The sequence below is a fragment of the Artemia franciscana genome, chromosome 11 (genome assembly GCF_032884065.1).
Source record: "Artemia franciscana chromosome 11, ASM3288406v1, whole genome shotgun sequence".
In the NCBI taxonomy this organism is placed as follows: domain Eukaryota; kingdom Metazoa; phylum Arthropoda; class Branchiopoda; order Anostraca; family Artemiidae; genus Artemia; species Artemia franciscana.
The window spans coordinates 30086950-30109635 of NC_088873.1; the positions used below are offsets into that span (position 1 = coordinate 30086950).

A 22686-nucleotide genomic window follows, 5' to 3' on the forward strand; every position below is an offset into this window, starting at 1 on the left:
TACCATGACCCGGGTTATCGACGAAAGCCCTGAGATGACAACTATCACATCCAGGGTAACAGACGAAGACCACGGGATAATAGCTACCGCGTCCAGGGCGACTGACGATTCGACGACCGAGAGTCTCATAAATAGAGTTCTTTTAATAACGTTGACAGCTCTGACCCTGGAGGCTGTTAGCCTCCACTCAGCTCTGACCCTGTTATCTACAAAATCAATTTTATCAGAGACCCTGAAGGTTACGATGCTTGCAAAACAAGGAAAAATAGATCTCATTTTCAATGAACTAAACCGATATAAATGAGATATCGTGAGATTCTCAGAAACACACCTACCTACCACCGGGAAAGAAAGAATCACCAATGCCAGTCTGAAAGCGTCTGGAATAACCGATGGCGTCCATCACCAAGGGGCTGGCTTTTTGATGTCTAGTAGAGCATAAAGACCCCTGATTTCTGAAATATCGATGAAATTTCACTGTCCCTCCTCCTCTTGCCTTTCTTGGGGCTCCCTTTGAGTCTGATAGAGATCTTAAAAGGCCATTTTATTCGACATAGTCACAACGTCTAATAGCTATGAACCTGGGGATGTCATGCCCCTACAGCCCCTGAGACAGGGAATGTAAATAATGCAATTTAATTTGTCCATTTACACACTGGGTTCATCATTAGGAAATGAAGAAATTTTTTATCCTTGGTGTGTCTGAAAAGGCTAAGGGTATTGAGGTAAAATTTCAGAAAATGTTGAGGGGTATGTTGAGCTAAATGAAAAGAAACTGTCTGTATCCAAGTTATCAAAAAGACGTATCTGTAATACTTTCGGAACGGGTAAGGGAATTAACTTGAAACTTTTAGAGCCACTACTACTGCTACTTCTATTGTAGCTGCAAATACCACTGGTTACTACAGCAACTTTGACTGCTTCCAACTGTGACAACTTAAAACTGTGACTGCGACTGTTTTGCAACTGCTACTACATCTATTTGTGACTATTTTCAGGGAATGCTGCGAGGGATGTTGAACGTTAGCTTAAAGAGCGGGGCATTGAGGAGAAAATTGCTCCTTTCATACATGGAGTAAATTCTGTTCGTTTTAATTTTCAATGTCGCTCCTTACTTTCAGGTAAAAACAACTTATTTTTCAGTTAATTTCTGAACGTTTTTGAATTAATGCATGTTTTGATTTTGGCTCTCCACACATGAATAATTAAAATGAAATTTGCATACTAAGTTTTTTTTGGCTAAATGGCTTTCTCAAAGTTTGGTCGGACGATTTTGAGAAAAAAGAAGCAGAGGAAGAGGCATAGTTACCCTACATTTTTTTTTGTTACTTAAAAAGGCAACTATAATTTTTAATTTTTAACGAACATTTTTATTAGTAAAAAATATACGTAACTTAAGAATTAACTTACATAACGAACTTCTACATTCTTATATTTTTATTATGTATATGAGGGGGTTCGCCTCCTCGTCAATACCTCGCTCTTTACACTAAAGCTTTAATTTTGTCGCAATTCTTTTAGAATGACCCCTGAATCACAAAGACTGTAGAATAAATAGTTAAAATTACTAAAAATACTTTAGCGGAAAGAGCGAGGTATTTATGAGGAGATGAGCCCCCATATGCGTAATAATTTCTGTTCGTTTTAAGTTTTAGTACTGGTCCTTACCTTCAGTTGAAAAAACTTGTTCTTATTTATTTCTTCGTTGTTTTAAATAATGCAAGGAAATCCTGCTCCCCCTTCACTGAAATTCTCTTCTCCCATGACAAATTCCTCCAAGGGAAGATCTTTCCACATAACCCCTTTCCCTGAATCTCCCCCAACCAAAAATAACCCTGAAAAGGTCTATATACTTCCCAATAACCATTACTAAGTGTAAACACTGGTCAAAGTTTGTAACTTGCAGCCCCTCTCCCCAGGGACTGTGAGAGAGTAAGTCAGCCCCAAAGACATAGTCATTATTTTTTTTTACTATTCTAAACAGAATGACTATCTAAAAATATTGATCCGTTAACTTTGGGAAAAAACGAGCGTGGGAGGGGGCCTAGGTACCCTGCTATTTTTTTGTTCACTTAAAAAGGGTAATAGAACTTTTATTTCCGCTAGAATGAGACTTCTTGAGAAATTCTAAGACTACGTGGTCTATACGATCACTCCCAAAAATTTCGTTACCACGTTCGTTACCACGAACTGTTTGATAACATGCCCCTCAAAAATCTAAAAAGTTTCGCATTAGTGTTCCTAGCCTTTTCAAAACCATCCAGAGTCATATACTTCCCCTTTTCCTAATAATAAAAACCGCATAAAAACAATGGACAAATTGCATAATTTACAATCCTTGCCTCAGGGCTATGGGGACATGGCATCCTTCGAAGTATATCTACTAGATCGTATGACTAGTTTGAGCAAAAATGACGATCCAAAAATTTTGATCAGTGTTGAATAGAGGGGGGAACTGTTGAATAGAGGGGGGAACGAACAGAAATTACTCTATATATGAAAAAAGGCTATTCCCTCCTAAACGCCCCACTCTTTACGCTAAAGTTTTTTATTATTTTAAATAGTAGAGGTGTGAGAAAGGGTCAACCTTTAGCGTAAAGAACGGGACGCTTAGGAGGGAAGAGCCCCTTTCGTATATGGAGTAATTTCTGTTCGTTTTAAGTTTTAATGTCGCTCCTTACTTTCATTTGGAAAAGCTTGTTTTTTTTATTTAATCCAATAAGAAACCTTATATGTTAACAATGGACAGATTGCATAACTTATAGCCCTTGCCCCAGAGACTGAAGGGTGTCAATCCTGGAGACATAGTTATTTTGCCTTAAACTATGTTCAAAAAACGATTACCTCAAAATTTTGATCTGATACATTTGGAAAAAAGGCCGTCGGAGGAAGGGTGCCCTATGGTAACTTTATACTCTTATATAGGGTACTCAGCTTCTTAACGGCATCTTTGATGACAAACTTATCATCCTCCCAAAAGACAGTGATTACTCCTTCGTTCATAATTCTTGGTCCGTTTCAAACATTGACCACATGGCCTGCTCTAAGAATATTAACGGAAGTGTAACTGTTCTAAAAGACGGTGTTTTCGCTGATCACTTACCCCTGCTAGCATCTCTAAGCATAAAACCAGCTCTGCGTCAACCCAAGAACGACAAGTGGAAAGTAGTAAGTGAATGGGATAAAATTAATACTACTTTGTATCATCAGGTGCTGAACTCACTTCACATCCCGTGGATGCAAGAGTACTCATCAATATATTTTGTGCCGAGATTACTCACTCGCTTCTCGTAGCTGAAAAAAAGCAGTTCCTACCAGAAAGGTTAAAATGAAAACAGAAATTCACAAATTCTCGCAAAATCCGGCCCTAGTTAAGTGTTGCAACGATGCTAAGTTTTGGTTTAGAATCTGACAAGATTGTGATAGGCCCAAATCCGGTCCTGTTAACTCTATCCGTTTATGGACTAAACGAAAATTTGACAAGCAACTGAAAGCTCATCGTACCAAATTAAAAGAAGAGTACTCCTCCAGAATAGGGTCCGTAAGTGACCCAAAACTAATCTGGAAAGCCCGGTTGAGCGAGCGAACCGGTCATCGGAAAACCCCATGATTCGATTAGCGAAAAAGATTGGGAATCGTACTTTTCCAACGAATTCAGTGCCCCCGACCCAAATACGTCTAATCCCTTCGTAGACCGGCTAGAATCGGTACTATCCAGCCAGTGTGTCCCTGATTTTGTCGTTATTTACGGAAACGTACAAAAGCTATTTTAAAGCTGAAGAAGCTTTAAAATAGCTGAAGAAGCTATTTAAAATATTCCAGATTATTTTCACCACTGGTATAGTGCCTGACTCTTTTTGTGTCGGTTTGCTCTCGCTCATCCTTAAAAAAGGGAAATCAACAGACCAATGCTCTTTGTACAGGCCAATCACTGTTGCTCCAGTGCTCTGTAAAGATCTAGAGATCTTAGTCTCAAAAGAAATTCAATATTCGCGCCGAATGCCTGACCACCAGTTCGGTTTCCGACCGTGTCTGGGTTGTGCTTACGCTCTCTTCAGTCTTGCCGCTATTCTTGCAGATTCTCACGAATCTGGTGACCCTATAGTGATTGGTGCTTTTGATGTGAGTAGAGCGCTTGATTCGTCGATTCACGCTCAGGCCCTTTTAGCCGCTTACCAGCAAGGTGTAAACCTCTGTGTCACTAGCGTACTGTACGATATGTATTGCCGTTTAAAAGCGCGTATAAAAATAGGTAACCGCATCACATCAGTGGTTGTTCCAGTAAAGAAAGGTGTCCGCCAGGGTTCATTATTATCAACAAGTTTGTATAATAACAGTGTTTTAAATGCCCAGGCATTCGTAAATGTTTCATGTATCTCCAAGAATATAAATGTGTCGCTGCTTACATACGCGGACGATCTATTAAATCTAAGTCGGTCTATTAGGGGTCTGCAATCGAATTTCTCGATTCTGCGTGATGAATACCGAAAAATCTGCCTGGCTTTCAATACTTCTAAATCTGCAGTTCTTTTTTTCAACGATAGTCCTTCTCAGCCTGAACACCTCCTACTGGGTAGCGAGTCAATTACCGTTTCATCTCACGTCGTGTATCTGGGTTTACCCATAGGCCGTAACCTTAATGAAACTCGTCTACTGCTCGTCAAACACGTCGAGAAAAAACTCCGCACCGCGTATGGGTCTATCGTCGCCAGCAGACTCCTCTTATGCCGAAAGTATCTCGCGAATATGTATAACGCTGTCGCACTGCCGCATATTCTATATATCGTGCCATTTTGGAATTTATTAACTGACACCCAAAAACGCAAGCTCCGGTCCCTTTATTTTAGGTTCCCGAAGTTCCTGCTGCGATGCCCCTTGTGGACGAGAAATACTTATATGATTGACAAACACAGGATTGCAGACCCCAGTATCGCGGTAAACCGGTTGATTTCTAAATTCCAGGCAAAATGGAACCACCCCTGGCTTAAACATTTCTACAGTACTTGATTATATATTTTTCCATGTTGTGTTTTAAATTTCTCTCCGTTTTTCTTGTCTTTTTTTTTCTTTTATTTTTTTTCATTGTACTCCATTTTGTTCCATGTGAAAAATACGGGTAATAAATATTTTACTTACTTACTTACTAAATCTTTCGATTTCCAATCGATTGAGCCTCCTCCTAAGTTTACACAACCATACCTTTCATAAAAATCTTATATGTTATTAATAAGCGTTTTGCGTCAGCGACACCCTTTGGTCCGACGAATGAGGGAAGGGGTTCAAACCTGGAAGCAGAGTCATTTGACCGTCAGGTCTATTTTGAACAAAATCACTGTCTCAAAATTTTGATTAGATGCATTTGGTGAAAAAGGGCTTAGGGGGGCTGGTTTCCCTTTGATCATTTTGGACTCTTAAAACGGAACCAGAACTTCCGACTTCCAGTTGAAAAAGCCCCTTGGAAAGTTTACACGATCACCCCTTCTACATAAACCTTATATGTTAAAAATAAACAAACTTCAATAACTTACAATCATGGCCCAGTGAAACCTGAGGGGCTTTGTCACAGGAGGCGTAGTTGTTTTCCCTTTGGACTATTTGAACAAAATTTCTATCTCAAAATTTTGATCGGGAGCATTTTCAATCGAACGAAACCCTCCAAAGTCTATATGGCCACCCCTTCCATGAAAACTTATATGTTATTCTAAACTAAAAGTTACCACTAAAAGTTATATATTATTTGGACCCCCACGTCCCAAAGACTGTGGGGGTTTCGTAAGCCCCAGAAATATATTTTTCCTCTTTGCACTATTATGAACAAAAAGACTATATCAAAATTTTGACTGGAAGCATTTAGTGAAATTCAGAAATTCGAACTATTGGCTTTCGGGCTATTTTGAACAAAATGGCTATCTCAACATTTTTATTAGAAGAATTAGGAGAAAAAAAGGCGTGAGGAGGGGGCTTTTTGCCCTCAGATCACTATTAGCTCCTGGAAAATGAATTAGAACTTTTGATTTTAAATCCTATTAGCCGCCTCCCAATCTCATACGACTACCCTTTCCATAAAAACCTTTTATATTAACAATGGACAGCTTGCATAGTTATAGCCCTTGCCCTTGAGGCTGTGGGAGTTTCTGTCAACCCCGGAGGCATAGTTATGTGACTTTTGAACTATTTTTAACAATATGGCTATCTCAGAATTTTCATTAGGTTTATTTGGGGAAAAGAGGGCGTGGGAGAGGCCAGTTACACTCCGATCACTTTTTGATCTTGACAGGTGCACTAGAACTTCCAATTTTCGATCGAATGAGCCCCTTGCAAAGTTTATGCAACAATTTTTTTTAATATGAAGTGCCTCTAGGGAAAAAATAAATAATAATAATACATTGAAACCTAATGGCTCTTCACTCTAAGCAACACTATACTGCTGCCTCTGATAAATGTTGTGTTACTACAAAGTGTGTCTAAAATGTTTTTTTAAATGTTACTAATAAAAGTATCGTAAATGTGAGCAATTGGACAATTCTTTATTTCAACATCTGTTTTTTACGTTAAGTTTAATATTCGTACAACAACGTTCAAGAAGGATAAATCATCGCCGAAAAAAATACAACCATTCAGATGTTTGCAAGGAGGGGGATCCGAACTATCCAAAATAAATTATAGAGTCACGATTTCCTTGGTTACCAAGTCCTTCGAAAAAACTTCATTTTTGTAAGGATATCTCTCAAAGACACAAACAGCAAGCCGAGGGATCAATGCCCACTGGGAAACAAGGAGACATAAAATATCGATGTATATGAAAATGAGGAACATGTGGTACTATATTTCGATACAAACAAGGCTCCTCGCAGCATTTTCACTCCTTCCCCCCATAAGAAACTTTCTGGAGGCACTCATAATATTTTCCGTCTCTCAACCATTCGTTCCGTCTGCAATAAAAGTGCAGCTAGTATCCCATATAGAAGGCTCAATCCAAAAATATTCTCGGGAGTGAAGGGAAATTAGAAATTAATTTCTACGCACTCCTGTCCCAAAAAAGACTCGCAAAGAGTTGGAGAATTTGAGCAAAAGAAGGCTTATTTCAGGGTTCAGGTATACCTGTCCCACCTATAATGAGACCCATCAATCCTTCCTCCATAATACTGATATAAAATTATTTATCACTGCGCATAATTTTGATAAGCATCAAATGAATCTATTTAGTTAGATGCCGCTTTAAAATAAATTCCTTTATTAACTGTATATTATATATGGACTAAGTGCATCTCTAGGAACGAATGCACCCCCGCACAACAGTATTGCCTAAGAAACCAGTGTTTCAACTAGCTCTTTTTAGTAATTAGTCGAAAGTCAGAGTTTTTTCGTAGAAAACCCGTAGATGGCGTTTTGGATTCAGTAGAATTTTCCATGAGCCACTATATGCTACAAAACTCTCATGGTTCAAGAATACGGCAGCAAAAGCCCAGTAGTTTCTTCCGTCCTGATCATTTACAGTTACAAGATTGGAATTTCACCTAAATTTGGAACTTTTTTTGTCTCTTGCTGGATAGTAACGATCTCCTAACGTTTTCTTTAAGGGTTTTATCCAAAACCTCATAAGAGAAATAACCAATGCCTGATACCGCCGACGAAAATGATCCACATTAGATTGTATGAATATATAGATGAATTCTCTGGCAATTTGAGGTAAATAGTATAAAGAAAGGGTGACCATGAAATTTTCATTAGGACTCCAGTTTTTCCGTAGATGTTCCGTAGATGTTCCGAAGATTCCGTAATTGCGTTCTTTTTCTAATTGGCAGATGTCAAATTCCGCACATACAGAGAAAAATCCTTAGAGCTGGAAACACTCCTTGAAACTGGGAAACTTGATATATAACTTTTCAATAAATTTAAGTCGATTGGCTATCTAAGGTTTTTTAATCGATAGCTTTTTCTCCATCTTTGGTAAAATGGCAGATTTGTAAAAGAAAATTGCACTAAACACCACTTTACTGGGTTAGCTGTGTAGCTTCTCTGCGATTATCTAGAACCACTGGTTAGAAAGTGTCACCTCTTGGGAAAGAACAAATACATACCCGTATATGAGCTATCGTCTTGAAAAGAACGAGCTGCTAGAGGCGTCTGCAAAGGATATGGTGAATGGTAAAGGTGAATGGTGAATGGTGATATGGTGAAAAGGATATGGCGATATGGTGAAGTTGGTAATGTAACTAGGATCAAAATCAATTGCCTTTTTTATGGTGTTTTGCCACATTCTCAGAAATCAGGCTAATTTTTACAAGTTTGTTACTTTTGAATAGTAGATTTAATTTTAAGAAATTTACGTGTTTAGAAGCACACAAAAGTAATTCTTTTTGTACATATTTTGTTATATAAAACTCCATTTTTCAGAGTTTCAGTTGCTACTAGTATAAGTTGTTCCTTAAGGTTCTATACCACGAACTGGTTGATGCAACACTGCGCACGAATACAGCCCAAAATAATGTGTCAATAAATCTGAATCAATAAAAATGCAATTATCCGTAATAATCAAAATTGTATTCCATATCCATGTTTTAAGAATTACGATCTTCTTTCTTTTTCTTTTTTACAATAAAATCGTTTTTTTTAAGAAAATTCCATTTTCTCATTCCAAAAATTGAAGGCAAACATTAAAAATGCTTGAAGAATATATGAATCTGTAAGCAATTTTATGGGATGGACAGGTCCGATTTCAAATTATAACAAAATGAAATAATTTTTTTTTACTTAAAAATTGTATGTTTGATCTAGGTTTATAAAATTAAATTTAATGAAATGAATAATTTTTTCAATTTCATGTAATTTCTCTAAGACTGGATAGAAGTACACAACAGAACGAATAATAAACATAATTTCTTGAACCATATTGGCATGCTTTAACCTAAAGGAAGAAAACGATCAAAAATGGAGATTTTAAGGCCAAACGAAAATACTGAAGAAATACAGAAAGCGAATATTTCGAGAGAACAACTGCCTCCCTTCTTCAGCACGAACAGAATAATATAATCAAGGAAAATGCCGAAGAAAAAACCAAAAAACAAACGCGGAAAGTCGATAAAATCAATTAAAACCAACGTAAAAAATCGCCAAAAATTAAAGATAAATAAAATTTAATAAAAAGACCAAGAACTACAAGAACTAAAATCAAACACGAAGCAAAAATTCGCCAATATCCGCGATTTGCAAAAAATCCAAACAATTCTGAACTGCTACCGGCGTATACTAACAAACCACCCGCGTTTGTTCTTTGGTTTTTTCTTCGGCATTTCCCTTGATTATACTATTTTGTTCACGCTGAAGAAGAGAGGCGGTTGTTCTCTTGAAATATTAGATTTCTGTGTTTCTTCAGTATTTTCGTTTGGCCTTTAAAAACCCCCAATTTTGATCATTTTCTTTCTTTATGCTAGAAGGAATAATTGATAAGCTTACTATTCATTGCAGAAGCATCGAAAGAAGTCCTGTCGAATAACACCTTCTCACGATATGGGAGTATTTCAGGGGGGCTTGGGCTCCAATCACCAACGTCAGTCTGAAAAATTATAAACAAACTCAAAGTTAAATGCTCTGATACCTTTGAAGTAAAGCAAGGCTTATAAAAGTTTATCGGAAGAAAGCCTTCTAAAAAACATTATTTTATAGCTATTAAAAAAGAAACCTTAAAAGTGGAACAAGTTAAATTTTATCAACAAATAAAGGCACGAGAAACTTTTTTATAATTATTCTCTATCAATCTAAAATACTGAGGTTGCTAAAATTAATAAAGAAACAATATATATATATATATATATTTATATATATATATATATATATATATATATATATATATATATATATATATATATATATATATCGTCGCTGTTACGCCTAAAGGTCGTAACTGACATTTTTGGCGAAACTGAGTTAATCTGTATTTTAGACTCCTAGGATATTGTGGTACAAGTTTGCGACCACAGGGAGACATAACATCCACTTGTTGCCGAGATGGCCAACCCCAGCCTGGACCTATCTACAAAACGCTGTTACGCCTAAAGGTCGTAACTGAGTTTCATCAGTTATTTGTCAGTTACGCAATTACGAAATCTGAAGGTTGGGAAATACAAAGTCATAGTTCGGAAGGTTATGGGGCTAAACCTGATCAGACTACGTATCTGGAGGTAAGAGACTTCCGTATTTTCCAGTTTTTTGAAAGGTTGATCTAAGAAAAAATGCGCCTGAAACCTTCCTCCTAAGAGGACTTGTATACTTACAGTCAGGGAACTTATAACTCTATATCACTTGAAAATTGTCAGACCCTATGCTTTAAACCATATACCTTGATTGACCAAATGTCAATCCTTTGCTTTAAACCACACACCTTGAACCAGGATGAATCAGGATTCAAGGTATGTGGTTAAAAGCAAAGGGTTGACATTTGTACAATCAAGGTACATGGTTAAAAGCATTAGGTTATACTGTTCCATATCACTTCAAAAAGGTCTAACCCTATGCTGTAAACCATATACCTTGATTGACCAAATGCCAATCCTTTGCTTTAAACCACACACCTTGAACCAGGATGAATCAGGATTCAAGGTATGTGGTTAAAAGCAAAGGGTTGACATTTGGTCAATCAAGGTGCATGGTTAAAAGCATTGGGTTATACTGTTCCATATCATTTGAAAAAGGTCTAACCCTATGCTGTAAACAATATACCTTGATTGACCAAATGACAACCCTTTACTTTAAGCCACATACCTTGAATCAGGGTAATTTAGGATTAAAATTGTGTGGTTTAAACCAAAGGGTTGGCATTTGGTCAATCAAGGTATATGGTTTAAAGCATAGGCTTAGAATATTTTCAAGTGATATGGAATTGCAAGTTTCCCTGACTGGCATAGTTAGGCCTATCCGTAATTTGTTTTATAATTTTTGAGCAGTAACCTGATTGGAGTCTTGTAGTCCGGTTTTGATTTATTTTCTTTCCAGCATTACCTTGTTGAAGAACTTTGAATGAAACAGAACTCTCTTTCAGGCAGCAGAATGCCAAAGAGGACTGCAAAATAGCCTTTTAGAGGACTAAAAATAGCCTCATAGTAAAGATGAATTCTATAATTGTTTAGTTCATTCAGGTTTTTTTGCAATGTGTTAATATTTGTGATTTTGTAAAATTTGTCACATTTAGTTTACCTATTGTTGCTAAAAAGAGGAATATATTAACAGGATAAGTTTGTTTTGGTGTTACTTGGTTGTTCTACATTTCCTGTTTTTTTTTTCATAGGCATGTGTTTTGGGGGTGATACCTGACACGGTGATGCCATGGATATTCTGTGGTAGGCACAACACTTGACTGGGTAGAGAATTTAAAGTGCCGAAACCCCATAGGCAAGTGTATTCTCCTGATGAGCCCTTGTGTTGGGTTGTTGCCTCTGAATTATTTGTCTTAAGTGATTTTATTGTTTGGTAAATGACGACTTATACTTATTGACGACATGACTGCCTGTCCATGGATTATTCTTTATGGTTGATTGTGTGTGGCTATGCTGTTTGACCTATGTGGTTGTATGGATGAGTAGGGTTAAGGCCTCGTTCAAGTGCTGGTCTATATTAGCCACTAATTTAGGAAAACAGTTTTCCCTTTCTCCTTCTATCTCTTTTTTTTGTGTTTGTGCTGTTACATTGATGATTTCTCTTTTCATTATATATATATTTATATATATATATATATATATATATATATAGATATATATATATATATATATATATATATATATATATATATATATATATATATATAAATATATAAATCAAGTCTTTATTTTGAAATCCAAATATAGAGTAGAAGCAAAGAAGAAATTTTACCGATTATTTATCTACCGATAAATAATAGGTAACCGATAATAATAGAGAGCCTAGTTGCCCTCTAATTTTTTTGGTCACTTAAAAAGGCCATAGAACTTATCATTTTATTTACGAACGTTTTTATTCCTAATAGATAGAAGTAACTTACATATCAACTTACATAACGAACTCGTATATTTGTATATTTTTATTACGTATATGATAAATGAACGATTTATTACGAGGTATCAATACCTCGCTCTTTACACAAAAGTTTTATTTTTTTCTAATTCTTTAAGAATGACCCCTGAACCACAAAGGCCGTTTTATTAGAATAAATAGCCCTTTTGAAATTGCTAAAATACTTTAGCGTAAGGAGCGAGCTATTGAGGAGCGGACGAAACCCCTCATATACGTAATAGTTTCTGTGCGTTCTAAGTTTTAATGTTGCTCCTTGGTTTCAGTTGAAAAAACTTGTTTGTTTTTTTATTTAATTTCTGAATGTTTTTGAATTAATGCAGGTTTTGATTTTGGCTCACTGTACATGAATAATTAAAACAAAATTTGTATATTAATTTTACTATTTTTGGCTAAATGGCTATCTCGAAGTTTTGATGGGACGATTTTGAGAAAAAGGGGACGGGGAACGGGTCCTAGTTACGGGTCCTAGAACGGGTCCATTTTTTTTTTACTTAAATAAAAATGGAAATTTCCAGAATGGTCTCCTTCATGAAAATTTTCTTCCCCCATGATAAATTCCTCCATGGGAGAAGGTTACATGGAAGGTTACATGAAATCCTCTCATGTAACATTCTCTCATGTAACGGTTAGTACTGAGCCGGTTCGCTCCTTTCTACAGTTCGTTACCACGAACTGTTTGAAATGTGCTATAGAGATACGATACAGCTAGCAATTCCAACAGTTATTCGCAAATATAATTTATAGTGAATAGAAAACCTCAGTGCCCGACTTGGAGACCATTTATCTTAATATAGAATTAAATGTATATAAAATAGAAATAGAAAATATAAGGAATGCTATTGGCTTTAATAATACCTGAGTGGTAACCCTGGAAACAACCAGGTTTATGAAATTTTATCAGATGGGCTCAACTAAGGAAAATATAGGCGTTATTCAGTTTTAACAATAAAAATTTACGAATATAGGCGTTATTCAGTTTTAACAATAAAAATTTACGAATTTGTAGATGATTTACTTTATTAGAATAGAACAGGGTTTAACCACGCAAACCTCTATGACTAGGAGCGATATATTTACCAAGACTTATGCCAGAGCAACAAGACTAGATTATTTCTTTTCAGATTCAAGAAAATCAATTTTGTTGAGCAAACAATACATTGGTGTTTCGCAAAGTAAGATACATTAAAAGTAAATGTAGTTACAACTTTTCAATTTCAGGCTTGAGGTAAATCAAAAGACGTCAAGACAAAAATTGGATTGAATAATAGTTTGGAGCTCGGTTTCTATTTCATCTATGAAGACGAAAGGAAAAAAATATTTAAAATTTTTTACCTCGTTTCTTGAGTCTAATTTGATTTCATTAACACCCGGGGGCGTTACAGAAAAAGCTGCGCATCTAGCTTCTTCTTCAATATCATCTGGGTCGTTAGATGTAACTGCATCATGATCTTCTTGGTATCCTAAGTAGATCAATAAAGGTTCGATTCTTTCACCATCGAGTTCAATATATACATCTAAAATAAAGTAAGAAAAAGTAAGCACTATTAAATATTACGACTTTTCTCTCATCTGCATAGACTGCTGATGAAATAAAACGCGTAACTTTAGAAAGTTTTTCCCATCCACATTTATAAAAAGTTAGAAATAGCAACCCTGAAATTGGAAATTTGCGAATAAACAGAAAATCAAGCATTAAAACAGCAATGTATATTACCACATATGTTACGAAAATTTCATGGAACAAAATACAATTTTAAATTACCTAAAACTAATCTCATTTTCATTCTTTCCCCGATCTCTAGCACAGCGGTAAAAGCAGCTTTAGACATAGTGAGAGGGGGAAAGTCAGAAATAGTCTATACTCCTACAATATAGAAAATAAAGACATGACTGATTTGTTTTTGTATTTATACTCCCTCCCACGATCCAGAAATCCTAAAATGCCCTCATCCAAAGAGCTGTGTCTGTGTGCATCTCAGGGGGGGAAGAAAAAGATCTGAAGTAGATAGACTTAGATGGTGCTATCACATGATGCCAGTGGAATACCGCATTTTCAAACAGTTCGTGGTAACGAACTGTAGTATGGAGCGATCCAGCTCAATAGTAACCAAACCTCTAAAAAACGGGATTTTGATACTAATAGATACATCAAAAGGATTGAATTTTTATGCTGATATAAGTTTCATCAAAATTAGAGTTACCCATCAAAAGTTGTGAGCCTGAGAAAATTTGCCTTATTTAGGAAAATAGGCGAACCCCCCCCCCTTAAACGTCATAGCATCTTATCGAAAATCGCACCATCACATTCAGCATATCCGAGAACCCTACTGTAGAAGTTTCAAGCGCCAATCTACAAAAATGTGGAATTTGTATTTTTTGCCAGAAGGCTAATCACGGGTTTTTTTTTTTTTCAGGGGTGATTTTATCGATCCAGTCATCCTAGAATATCACTAAAAGGCTCATTCTAACAGAAATTAACAGTTCTATTTGCCTTTTTAAGTGACCAAAAAATTGGAGGGCACCTAGGCCCCCTCCTACGCTCATATTTCCCTCAAAGTCACCGGATCAAAATTTTGAGATAGCTGTTTTGTTCAGCACAGTCGAAAAACCTAGTAACTATGTCTTTGGGGATGACTTAATCCCCCAAAGTACCCGGGGGAGGGGCCGCAAGTCACAAGCTTTGGCCATTGTTTACATATGGAAATGGTAATTGGGAATTGTGCAGACGTTTTCAGGTTTTTTTTTGTGGTTGAGGGGAGGGGGTCGAGGGGAGGGGATTGAATGGGATGATCCTTCCATGGATAATTTATCATGGGGAAGAGAAATCCCATGAAGGGAGCGCAGGATTTTCCAGTATTGTTTAAAAAAAACAATGAAAAAATAAATATAAAAAAGTTTTTTCAACTGGATGTAAGGAGCAGCATTAAAACTTAAAACGAACAGAAATTATTACGTATATGAGGAGGTTCATTTCTTCCAAAATGCCTTGCTCTTTACCCTAAAATATTTTTTGTAATTTCAACTATTTATTCTACAACCTTCGTGATTCAGGGGTCATTCTGAAAGAATTGGGATAAAATTTAAGCTTTAGTGTAAAGAGCGGGATATTGACGAGGGGGCGAACCCTCTCATATGCGTAATAAAAATATACGAATATAAAAGCTCGTTACGTAAGCTAATTCGCAAGTTACGTATATTTATTACTAATAAAAACGTTCGTAAAACAATTTAAAGTTCTAGTTGCCTTTTTTATAACCGAGAAATTGGAGGGTAAATAGGCCTCCTGCACAACCCCTTTTTTTCAAAACAGTCCAATCAAAACTATGAGAAAGTCATCTAGCCATAAAAAAAATTAATTTGCTAATTTCGTTTCAATTATTTATGTACGGAGAGTCAGAAGTCAAAACATGTATTAACTCAAAAACGTTCAGAAATTAAATAAAAAAACAGGCTTTTCCAACTGAAAGTAAGGAGCGACATTTAAAATTAAAACAAACAGAAATTACTCCGTATATGAAAGGGGTTGTTCCCTCCTAAACGGCCTGCTCTTTACGCTAAAGTTTTATTTATTGTTTTAAAAAGTAGAGCTGTGAGAAAGGGTTAAACTTTAGCGTAAAGAGAGGGGCGTTTAGGAGGGAACAACTCCTTTCTTATACAGAGTAATTTCTGTTCGTTTAAGTTTTCATGTCGCTCCTTACTTTCAGTTGGAAAAACCTGATTTTTTTTTATTTAATCCACGGTTAAAATGAAAGTTCCAAGTAAATGCCTGATTGTGAAATATAAATAAACTACCATGTATTACAAATGCTTAAACTAATATTATTTTACGGATTCACCTTTTGAACCATACTTTATTGAGGTAAAGAGATTTTTTTTTCACTTTCCTGATCTTTTTATATCAGTAATACCGCTTCCCCTTATTAAGCTATCTCTTTCCATAAAAATTAAATAAAAAAAACTAATTTTTTTAGCTGAAAGTAAGGAGCGACATTAAAACTTAAAACGAACAGAAATTACTCCGAATATGAAATGGGTTGTCCCCTCCGCAATCCCTCGCTCTTTACGCTAAAGCTTTTAATTGTTTTAAAAAGTAGAATTGTGGCAAAGAGTCAAACTTTAGCGTAAAGAGCAAGGGATTGCGGAGGGTACAACCCATTTCATATACGGAGTAATTTCTGTTCGTTTTAAGTTTTAATGTCTCTCCTTACTTTCAGCTAAAAAAATCAGTTTTTGTTTATTTAATTTTGAGCGTTTTTGAATTAATACATGTTTGGTTTTGGCTCTCCGCACATGAAATATTAAAATGAAATTTGTATATTAATTCTTTTTTGGCCAAATGGCTTTCTCTTAGTTTTGATCAGACGATTTTGAGAAATAAGGGGTGGAGAAGGAGGCCTAGTTGCCCTCCAATTTTTCGGTTACTTAAAAAGGCAACTAGAACTTTTAATTTTTAACGAACGTTTTTATTAGTAAAAAATATACATAACTTAAGAATTAACTTACGTAACAAACTTTCATAACCTTATATTTTTATTATGTATACGAGGGGGTTTGTACCCTCGTTAATACCTCGCTCTTTACACTAAATCGTAAGTTTTGTCCCAATTCTTTAAGAATGACCCCTGAATCAGAAAGGCCGTAGAATAAATAGTTGAAATTACTAAAAATACTTTAGCATAAAGAGCGAGGTATTTATCTCCTCCTAAATACCTCGCTCTTTATGCTAAAGTAATATTAGAACCCCTCAAATTCGTAATAATATCTGTTCGTTTTAAGTTTCAATGCTACTCCTTCCTTTCATTTGAAAAAAGTTTTCATGTTTATTTTTCATTGTTTTCTTATAGTAATGCTAGAAAATCCTTTGCCCTTTTCATTGAATTTTTCTTCCCCCATGACAGATTCCTCCAAGGGAAGGTCCTCCAACATAGCCCCCTCTCCTCAGCCCCACCCCCAAACAAAATAAAATCCCCCTGAAAACGTCTGTACAATTTCAATAACCATTACTATATGTAAACAGTGGTCAAAGTTTGTAACATGCAGCCCCTCCCCCAGGGACAGTGGGGGAGTAAATTATCCCCAAAGACGTAGTTATTATGGTTTTTGACTATGCTGAACAAAATGGCTATTTCAAAATTTGGATCAGTTGACTTTGGGAAAAAAATGAGCGAGGGGGCCTAGATGCCCTCCAATTTTTTGGTCACTTAAAAAGGGCACTAGAACTTTTCATTTCCGTTAGAATGAGCCCTCTTGCGACATTCTAGGACCACTTGGTCGATACGATGTCCCCTGGGAAAAAGAAAAAAAGGGGGTTTTTTCCTCTATTTTCTTGAATAAGGCAAATTTTCTCAGGCTCGTAACTTTTGATGGGTAAGACTAAACTTGATGAAACTTATATGTTTAAAATCAGCATTAAAATTCGATTCTTTTGATGTAGCTATTGATATCAAAATTCAATTTTTTAGAGTTTTGGTTACTATCGAGCCGGGTCGCTCCTTACTACAGTTCGTTACCACGAACTGTTTGATAAAAAAGAATTCATCCATATGCTCAGAAATCTTGCCAGACTCAATGCGACTCCAGTCGTCCGTATTTTCTTTTTTTATCTTTTTTTTTTTTACAAAATCATTTTTCGCAACCAAATAAGATCTCTCATAATATCATGAATGGTAAGAAATTAGAGTTGAAAAGGCTTAGAAAAAAAAGAAATACCGAATGAAAGTCTTAATAGCCAGTCAGTATCAGACTTTTTATCCATTTGCCCATTTACCATTGCTTAGAACAGGCCTTTTCTATTGTATTGTTTGTTTTTTAAGTTTTGTTTTTATATTTTACTGTTGACTTAGATCTGCATTTTTGGTTCTTAATTCTTCATTTAGGACGGTTGGGAGGAGGTCACGACCGAAGTATTTCCATTATATCGCTTTTTTATCACTTTTCCTCGTTTTTTTTTTGTAATAATTCATCAGGGTGACCTCAAAAATTATTTACCACACATTTACGAGGAGAATATAACCAAGCCTGTTCATAACAATTTTGTTTCTCTCTAAAACATGCTAACCTAGTTAACCAATAAACAATTTTACAGTATTTTAGACACAGAAAGTTCTTCCGATTCTCTACTTTCCATCTTAATCTTGGTACACAATCAGAAAGGCAATTTAGTGATAGGGTTGGTTTTCAGTCATTGATCCAAATTTTAAAAGCCAATAAATACCGAAGATTCGTCCATAAAAATACAACTTCGAATTTTGACTCTTTTCACAGCTAAGCCTTTTAGATTTTCAACAAATTTCAAGAATAGTCTTTTGATCAGCATTCAGTAAAATCGTGCTGCTTCCATGATTCACCATGTTTACACATTAAAGTAAAAACAAATTGCTACATTATATGATTTTATTCATAATGTATCCCTATAGTTATTTATTTTTTTCCTTGAATCAATGATTCAACTTGGAATTATTAGAATAATAAACATATCTCTCTGTGTATCTCTCTCTATGTATCTCTGTGTATCTCTCTCTGTTTATCTTTCTCTGTGTATCTCTCTCCGTGTATCTCTTTCTGTGTATCTTTCTCTGAGTATCTCTCTCTCTCTTTGTACCTCCTTTTATGTATCTCTATGTGTTTTCCTCTTGTATCTCTCTCTTTGTATCCCTCTCTGTGTACCCCTCTCTTCTTATCTTTCTCTATGTATTCGCTTTCTGTGTATTGCTCTTTGTGTATATCCCTCTGTGTATCTCTCCCTGTGCATCTCTCTATGTGTATCTATTTCTGTGTACCTCTGTCTGTGTATATCTCTCAGTGTATCTCTCTTTGTGTATATCTCTCTGTGTATCTCTCTGCATATCTCTCTCTGTGTATCTCTTTCGGTGTATTTTTTTCTGTGTATCTTTCTCTTTGTATCTCGCTCTGTGGATCTTTTTCTGTGTATCTTTACCTGTATATATCTGTCTGTGTATCTCTATCTGTGTATTTATTTTTGTGTATCTCTCTCTATGCATCTCTCTCTGTATGTCTCTCTCTATGCATCTGTTTGTATATCTCTCTGTGTATCTCTCTCTGTCTAAATCTCTCTATGTATCTTTCTCTGTGTAGCTTTTTCTATGTATCCCTCTCTGTTTATCTCTCTATGTATCAATTTTTGTGTATCTCTCTCTGTGTATATTTCTCTGTGTATCTTTGTTTGTCACTTTGTGTGTATCGCTCTCTGTGTATCTCTCTTTGTGTATATTTCTCTGTTTATCTCTCTTTGCTTATCTAATGCTTATCTTTTGCATTATTGAACTTTTCACGGATTAGCAAATATTAAAATTTTATTTTAAATAAAAATCTTGAATCTTGAATCTTGTTACAAAATAATTTTTATTTAAAATAATAGCATTTACTTATACATCTGTTGTTTAAATTGTCAAACATTCACACATATCTCCGAGATGTTGATCTACGTCTTTGAAAATTGATGCTTTGACATAAAAAAGATAAAAAAAAAGCTGATGTGTAAGTATAAGAGGAGGGACAGAACTCTGAATAGGCAACTTTAAAACGGGGGCAGCTCCAAAAATATAATTGATTAAAATAATCAAGTAAGATTACGAGAGGGGCTCATAGAATTAATACTTGAAGTATATTTAGTCTGTATAAAACGCATTACTTCTACCCTCCCCCTTATGAGGTTACAAACCAAAGAAAAATTCATTAAAAATATCCTACTTGATAAACATCCATCAAATTTGTCGTAGTCAGAAAATCTTGGATCACTGGTGTGTTTGATTCCCCCAACGTGAATTGCGTTCGTATCAGTGACGTCAGCCAGTAGATTAATATGTATTGAGGTTGACAATGGCCGTATAGGGATTTCACTTCGGTCAACCTACCAATAAAAATATTAAAAAAAAAAATTGGCCAATTTGAGCCGTAATACTTTCAATCTATCATTCTATCGTTTTTCGAGATAGGTGACCAAAAATAGAAAGATATATTTCATTTTCAGTAACTAACAAATATTTTAAAAGAACAAATACTTGCAAGGCCCTTTTACAGAAAACACATAACTGACGCACAAACACTAGACGTTCTCTCGGGAGCAGAAAAGTCCTTAAGAAGCCTACAGAAAATAAAAGACTAGTTTATGAGATTCTAAATAGCCCTTAATCGGCCATGTTATCGATAACTTATATAATTTAAATTTTCTGATAAACTCGAGCATGCTTAGTTTTCAGCGGCACTCTAGTTTTTTAGAATTCTACAACGCAGGGAAATATCATGAGTCAATTTATTTGAGTTAGTCCTATAGACAAATGTTGCATAAATTACAAAGCAATACTTTTTGTTCATTTTCAGTTTCAGCTCCTCATCTAATTTCATCAGGAAAACTTCATTAAAAAAAAAAAAAAAAATCTGTTTCTAACTTTTTAAATATATGCAGTGAATAATATAAAATGATCTCGTCTAACATGGCAATGAAATTTTTGTTTTGAAATTTTGAAATTTGCAATGAAGTTTTTGTTCAGTTCTTTTAAACTTCCCAAAACAAATAGTGTGCAATTATGTCACATAACGAGTCTAGGTGGTGATTTATCGTCAGTATCTGAGAGACGTTGCCGATAAAAATTGAATTATTTATCAGAAATTGTCCTGTATAAAATTTATAGGCTACAGATTTTATATTAATGAAAGACATTCATTTTGTTTTAGATGCATAATTAATAAAATTTACAGAAACTCGTGGGATCATTATTACATTTTTCCCAACATAATACTGCAAAAATTTGAACTCCTCACAAGGAAGTATAAATATGTTTATATGTAAAGGATTTTTTCCACTAGCCATTTTTTTTTCAAAACACATTTTTTAGTTTTCACTTACAGAGGGTACGCAAAGTACACAAGAGAGAGAGTGAGAGAGAGAGAGAGAGAGAGAGAGAGAGAGAGAGAGAGAGAGAGAGAGAGAGAGAGAGAGAGAGAGAGAGAAATTATAAACCTCGATCTAAGGGTTTTCAGCCAAAAAAAGCCTCCTAGTTTTTTATGCTTCCTAGTGTTGAACCCTTCCCAGCTTTGTAGCTCCAAAAATGGCACCAAAAAGGGACAATAAATTTACAACAAATATGTCGATGCGAACAAGGGTGTTTTTTAAGCCATTAAATATCTCCCTACAATTTTTCCGCAACCTTCTAGTCCTGATGAAAAGAAAAAACATGTTAAAAAAGAGACATTATTGCAACAAATACAAAAGGAAAAAACAAACGATTTTCTTGTTTTTCTCACGATGAGCAGTTCACAACATCCAGTCAAGGGTTTCCGACCATGGCGATTCGAGTACTGTGCTTTCGTTTCAATCTACCGCCGTTATCTGAAGCGTTTCATTGAGGGGCTCTTTTTCTAAATTTCGAGAACCTGTTCGGCAATAAATTTTAACTATTAAGATAAACCAACACCGTATCAGGATTTTTGTTCGGGTGGGTGGAGTTTGAGGGAGAGTAGATTACAGTAGAAACTTGAAAAAAGAATCAATTTTTTTGCACTTTTACCAATATTTTACGAGCCGACGTAAATTTCGGAAGGGGATGGTTCAAGCCCCCTAGTCGCACTGGGTAAGGCCATGACACAAACCTATGAATAGTTATATTTTTGAATCTTCAAATGATTGAATCTTTCTCACTAGACTTGGCAAAGCACGATTTAAAACTTTCGGTTATTGTATTCTGTTATTCTCTATTTACTAGGTTACCGCTACTGATGCAAACATGATTAAAATCCAAAAAATTGGTTCTTTTGGGCCATTTATTTTTTCTGAGGTCATTCACATCAATTCCCTTGATTTTAGAATACGTTGGGATTGAGCATACAATTTGGATGTATTGAGTTTGAAAACTCGCCTCTCATTGCAAAGATACATTTGAATGTGCAAATGGAATTACATTCATATACTTCCCTGTTACAGAGGTGAAATACATTTGTTATTTTTTAGAAAAAATTTCCAATGACAACCTCTCCTTTGAAATGTTTAAAATAATCAACCAAGAATCATTTACAGAATTTGAATCCCCCCCCGCTGCAAAATAAGCTTTTAGGTCCAAGAATATCTTTCGTGATGATAACAGTACAGGACTTGAAATTTAGCACAGGAGTAGGGGGAGGCAAGGGGTCAGAAATCCCTCTTACATTTGGGTAACACGTTAAGAACGAATGGAAACCAAACTTTAAAAACAGGGTTTTCAAATGAAAGGGCACCATCAAAACCTAAGACGAAGAAAAATCATCCCATGGATGAATGGCATTATTGTCTTTTCAGTATACAGGATAAGGTCTCACTTATCATAAGTCGCAATAAAGCATAGCTTAAAATTTAGCGTTAAGAGCGACGGGCTTCGATCTGCTCATGCATAAGGACGTTTTAAATTTAATGTTTTTGTTTATTTCACGTGAAACTAACTTTTATTTGAAAAAGCAGCTGTGACGAAGATTTTCTTCAGTACATTTCAGTAAATTTTGCTATTGTGTCAAGGATTTTTTTTGTTTTGTTTTTTTTTTTTTTTTTTTTTTTACTGAAAGCATAAAGCAAATTCCTTCTTCTTATTAATTACGATTAGGTAATTTCAAGATGAAAAAAGGGTAAATTTTTTGCTGTTCATATTATTGACT

The 22686-nt window shown here is 35.3% G+C and overlaps 1 protein-coding gene across 1 annotated transcript in view; it reads right to left on the reverse strand.

The window, feature by feature from the left end:
- Positions 1–22686, reverse strand: part of LOC136032593 (axotactin-like) — a 249502-nt gene that overhangs the window by 11957 nt on the left and 214859 nt on the right. The window contains exons 37-39 of the mRNA XM_065712861.1: positions 19756–19915; positions 13378–13559; positions 9457–9556 (exon numbers count right to left, since the gene is read on the reverse strand). Of these exons, the coding sequence (XP_065568933.1) occupies positions 9457–9556; positions 13378–13559; positions 19756–19915 (442 nt within the window). The remainder of the gene's footprint in view (positions 1–9456; positions 9557–13377; positions 13560–19755; positions 19916–22686) is intronic.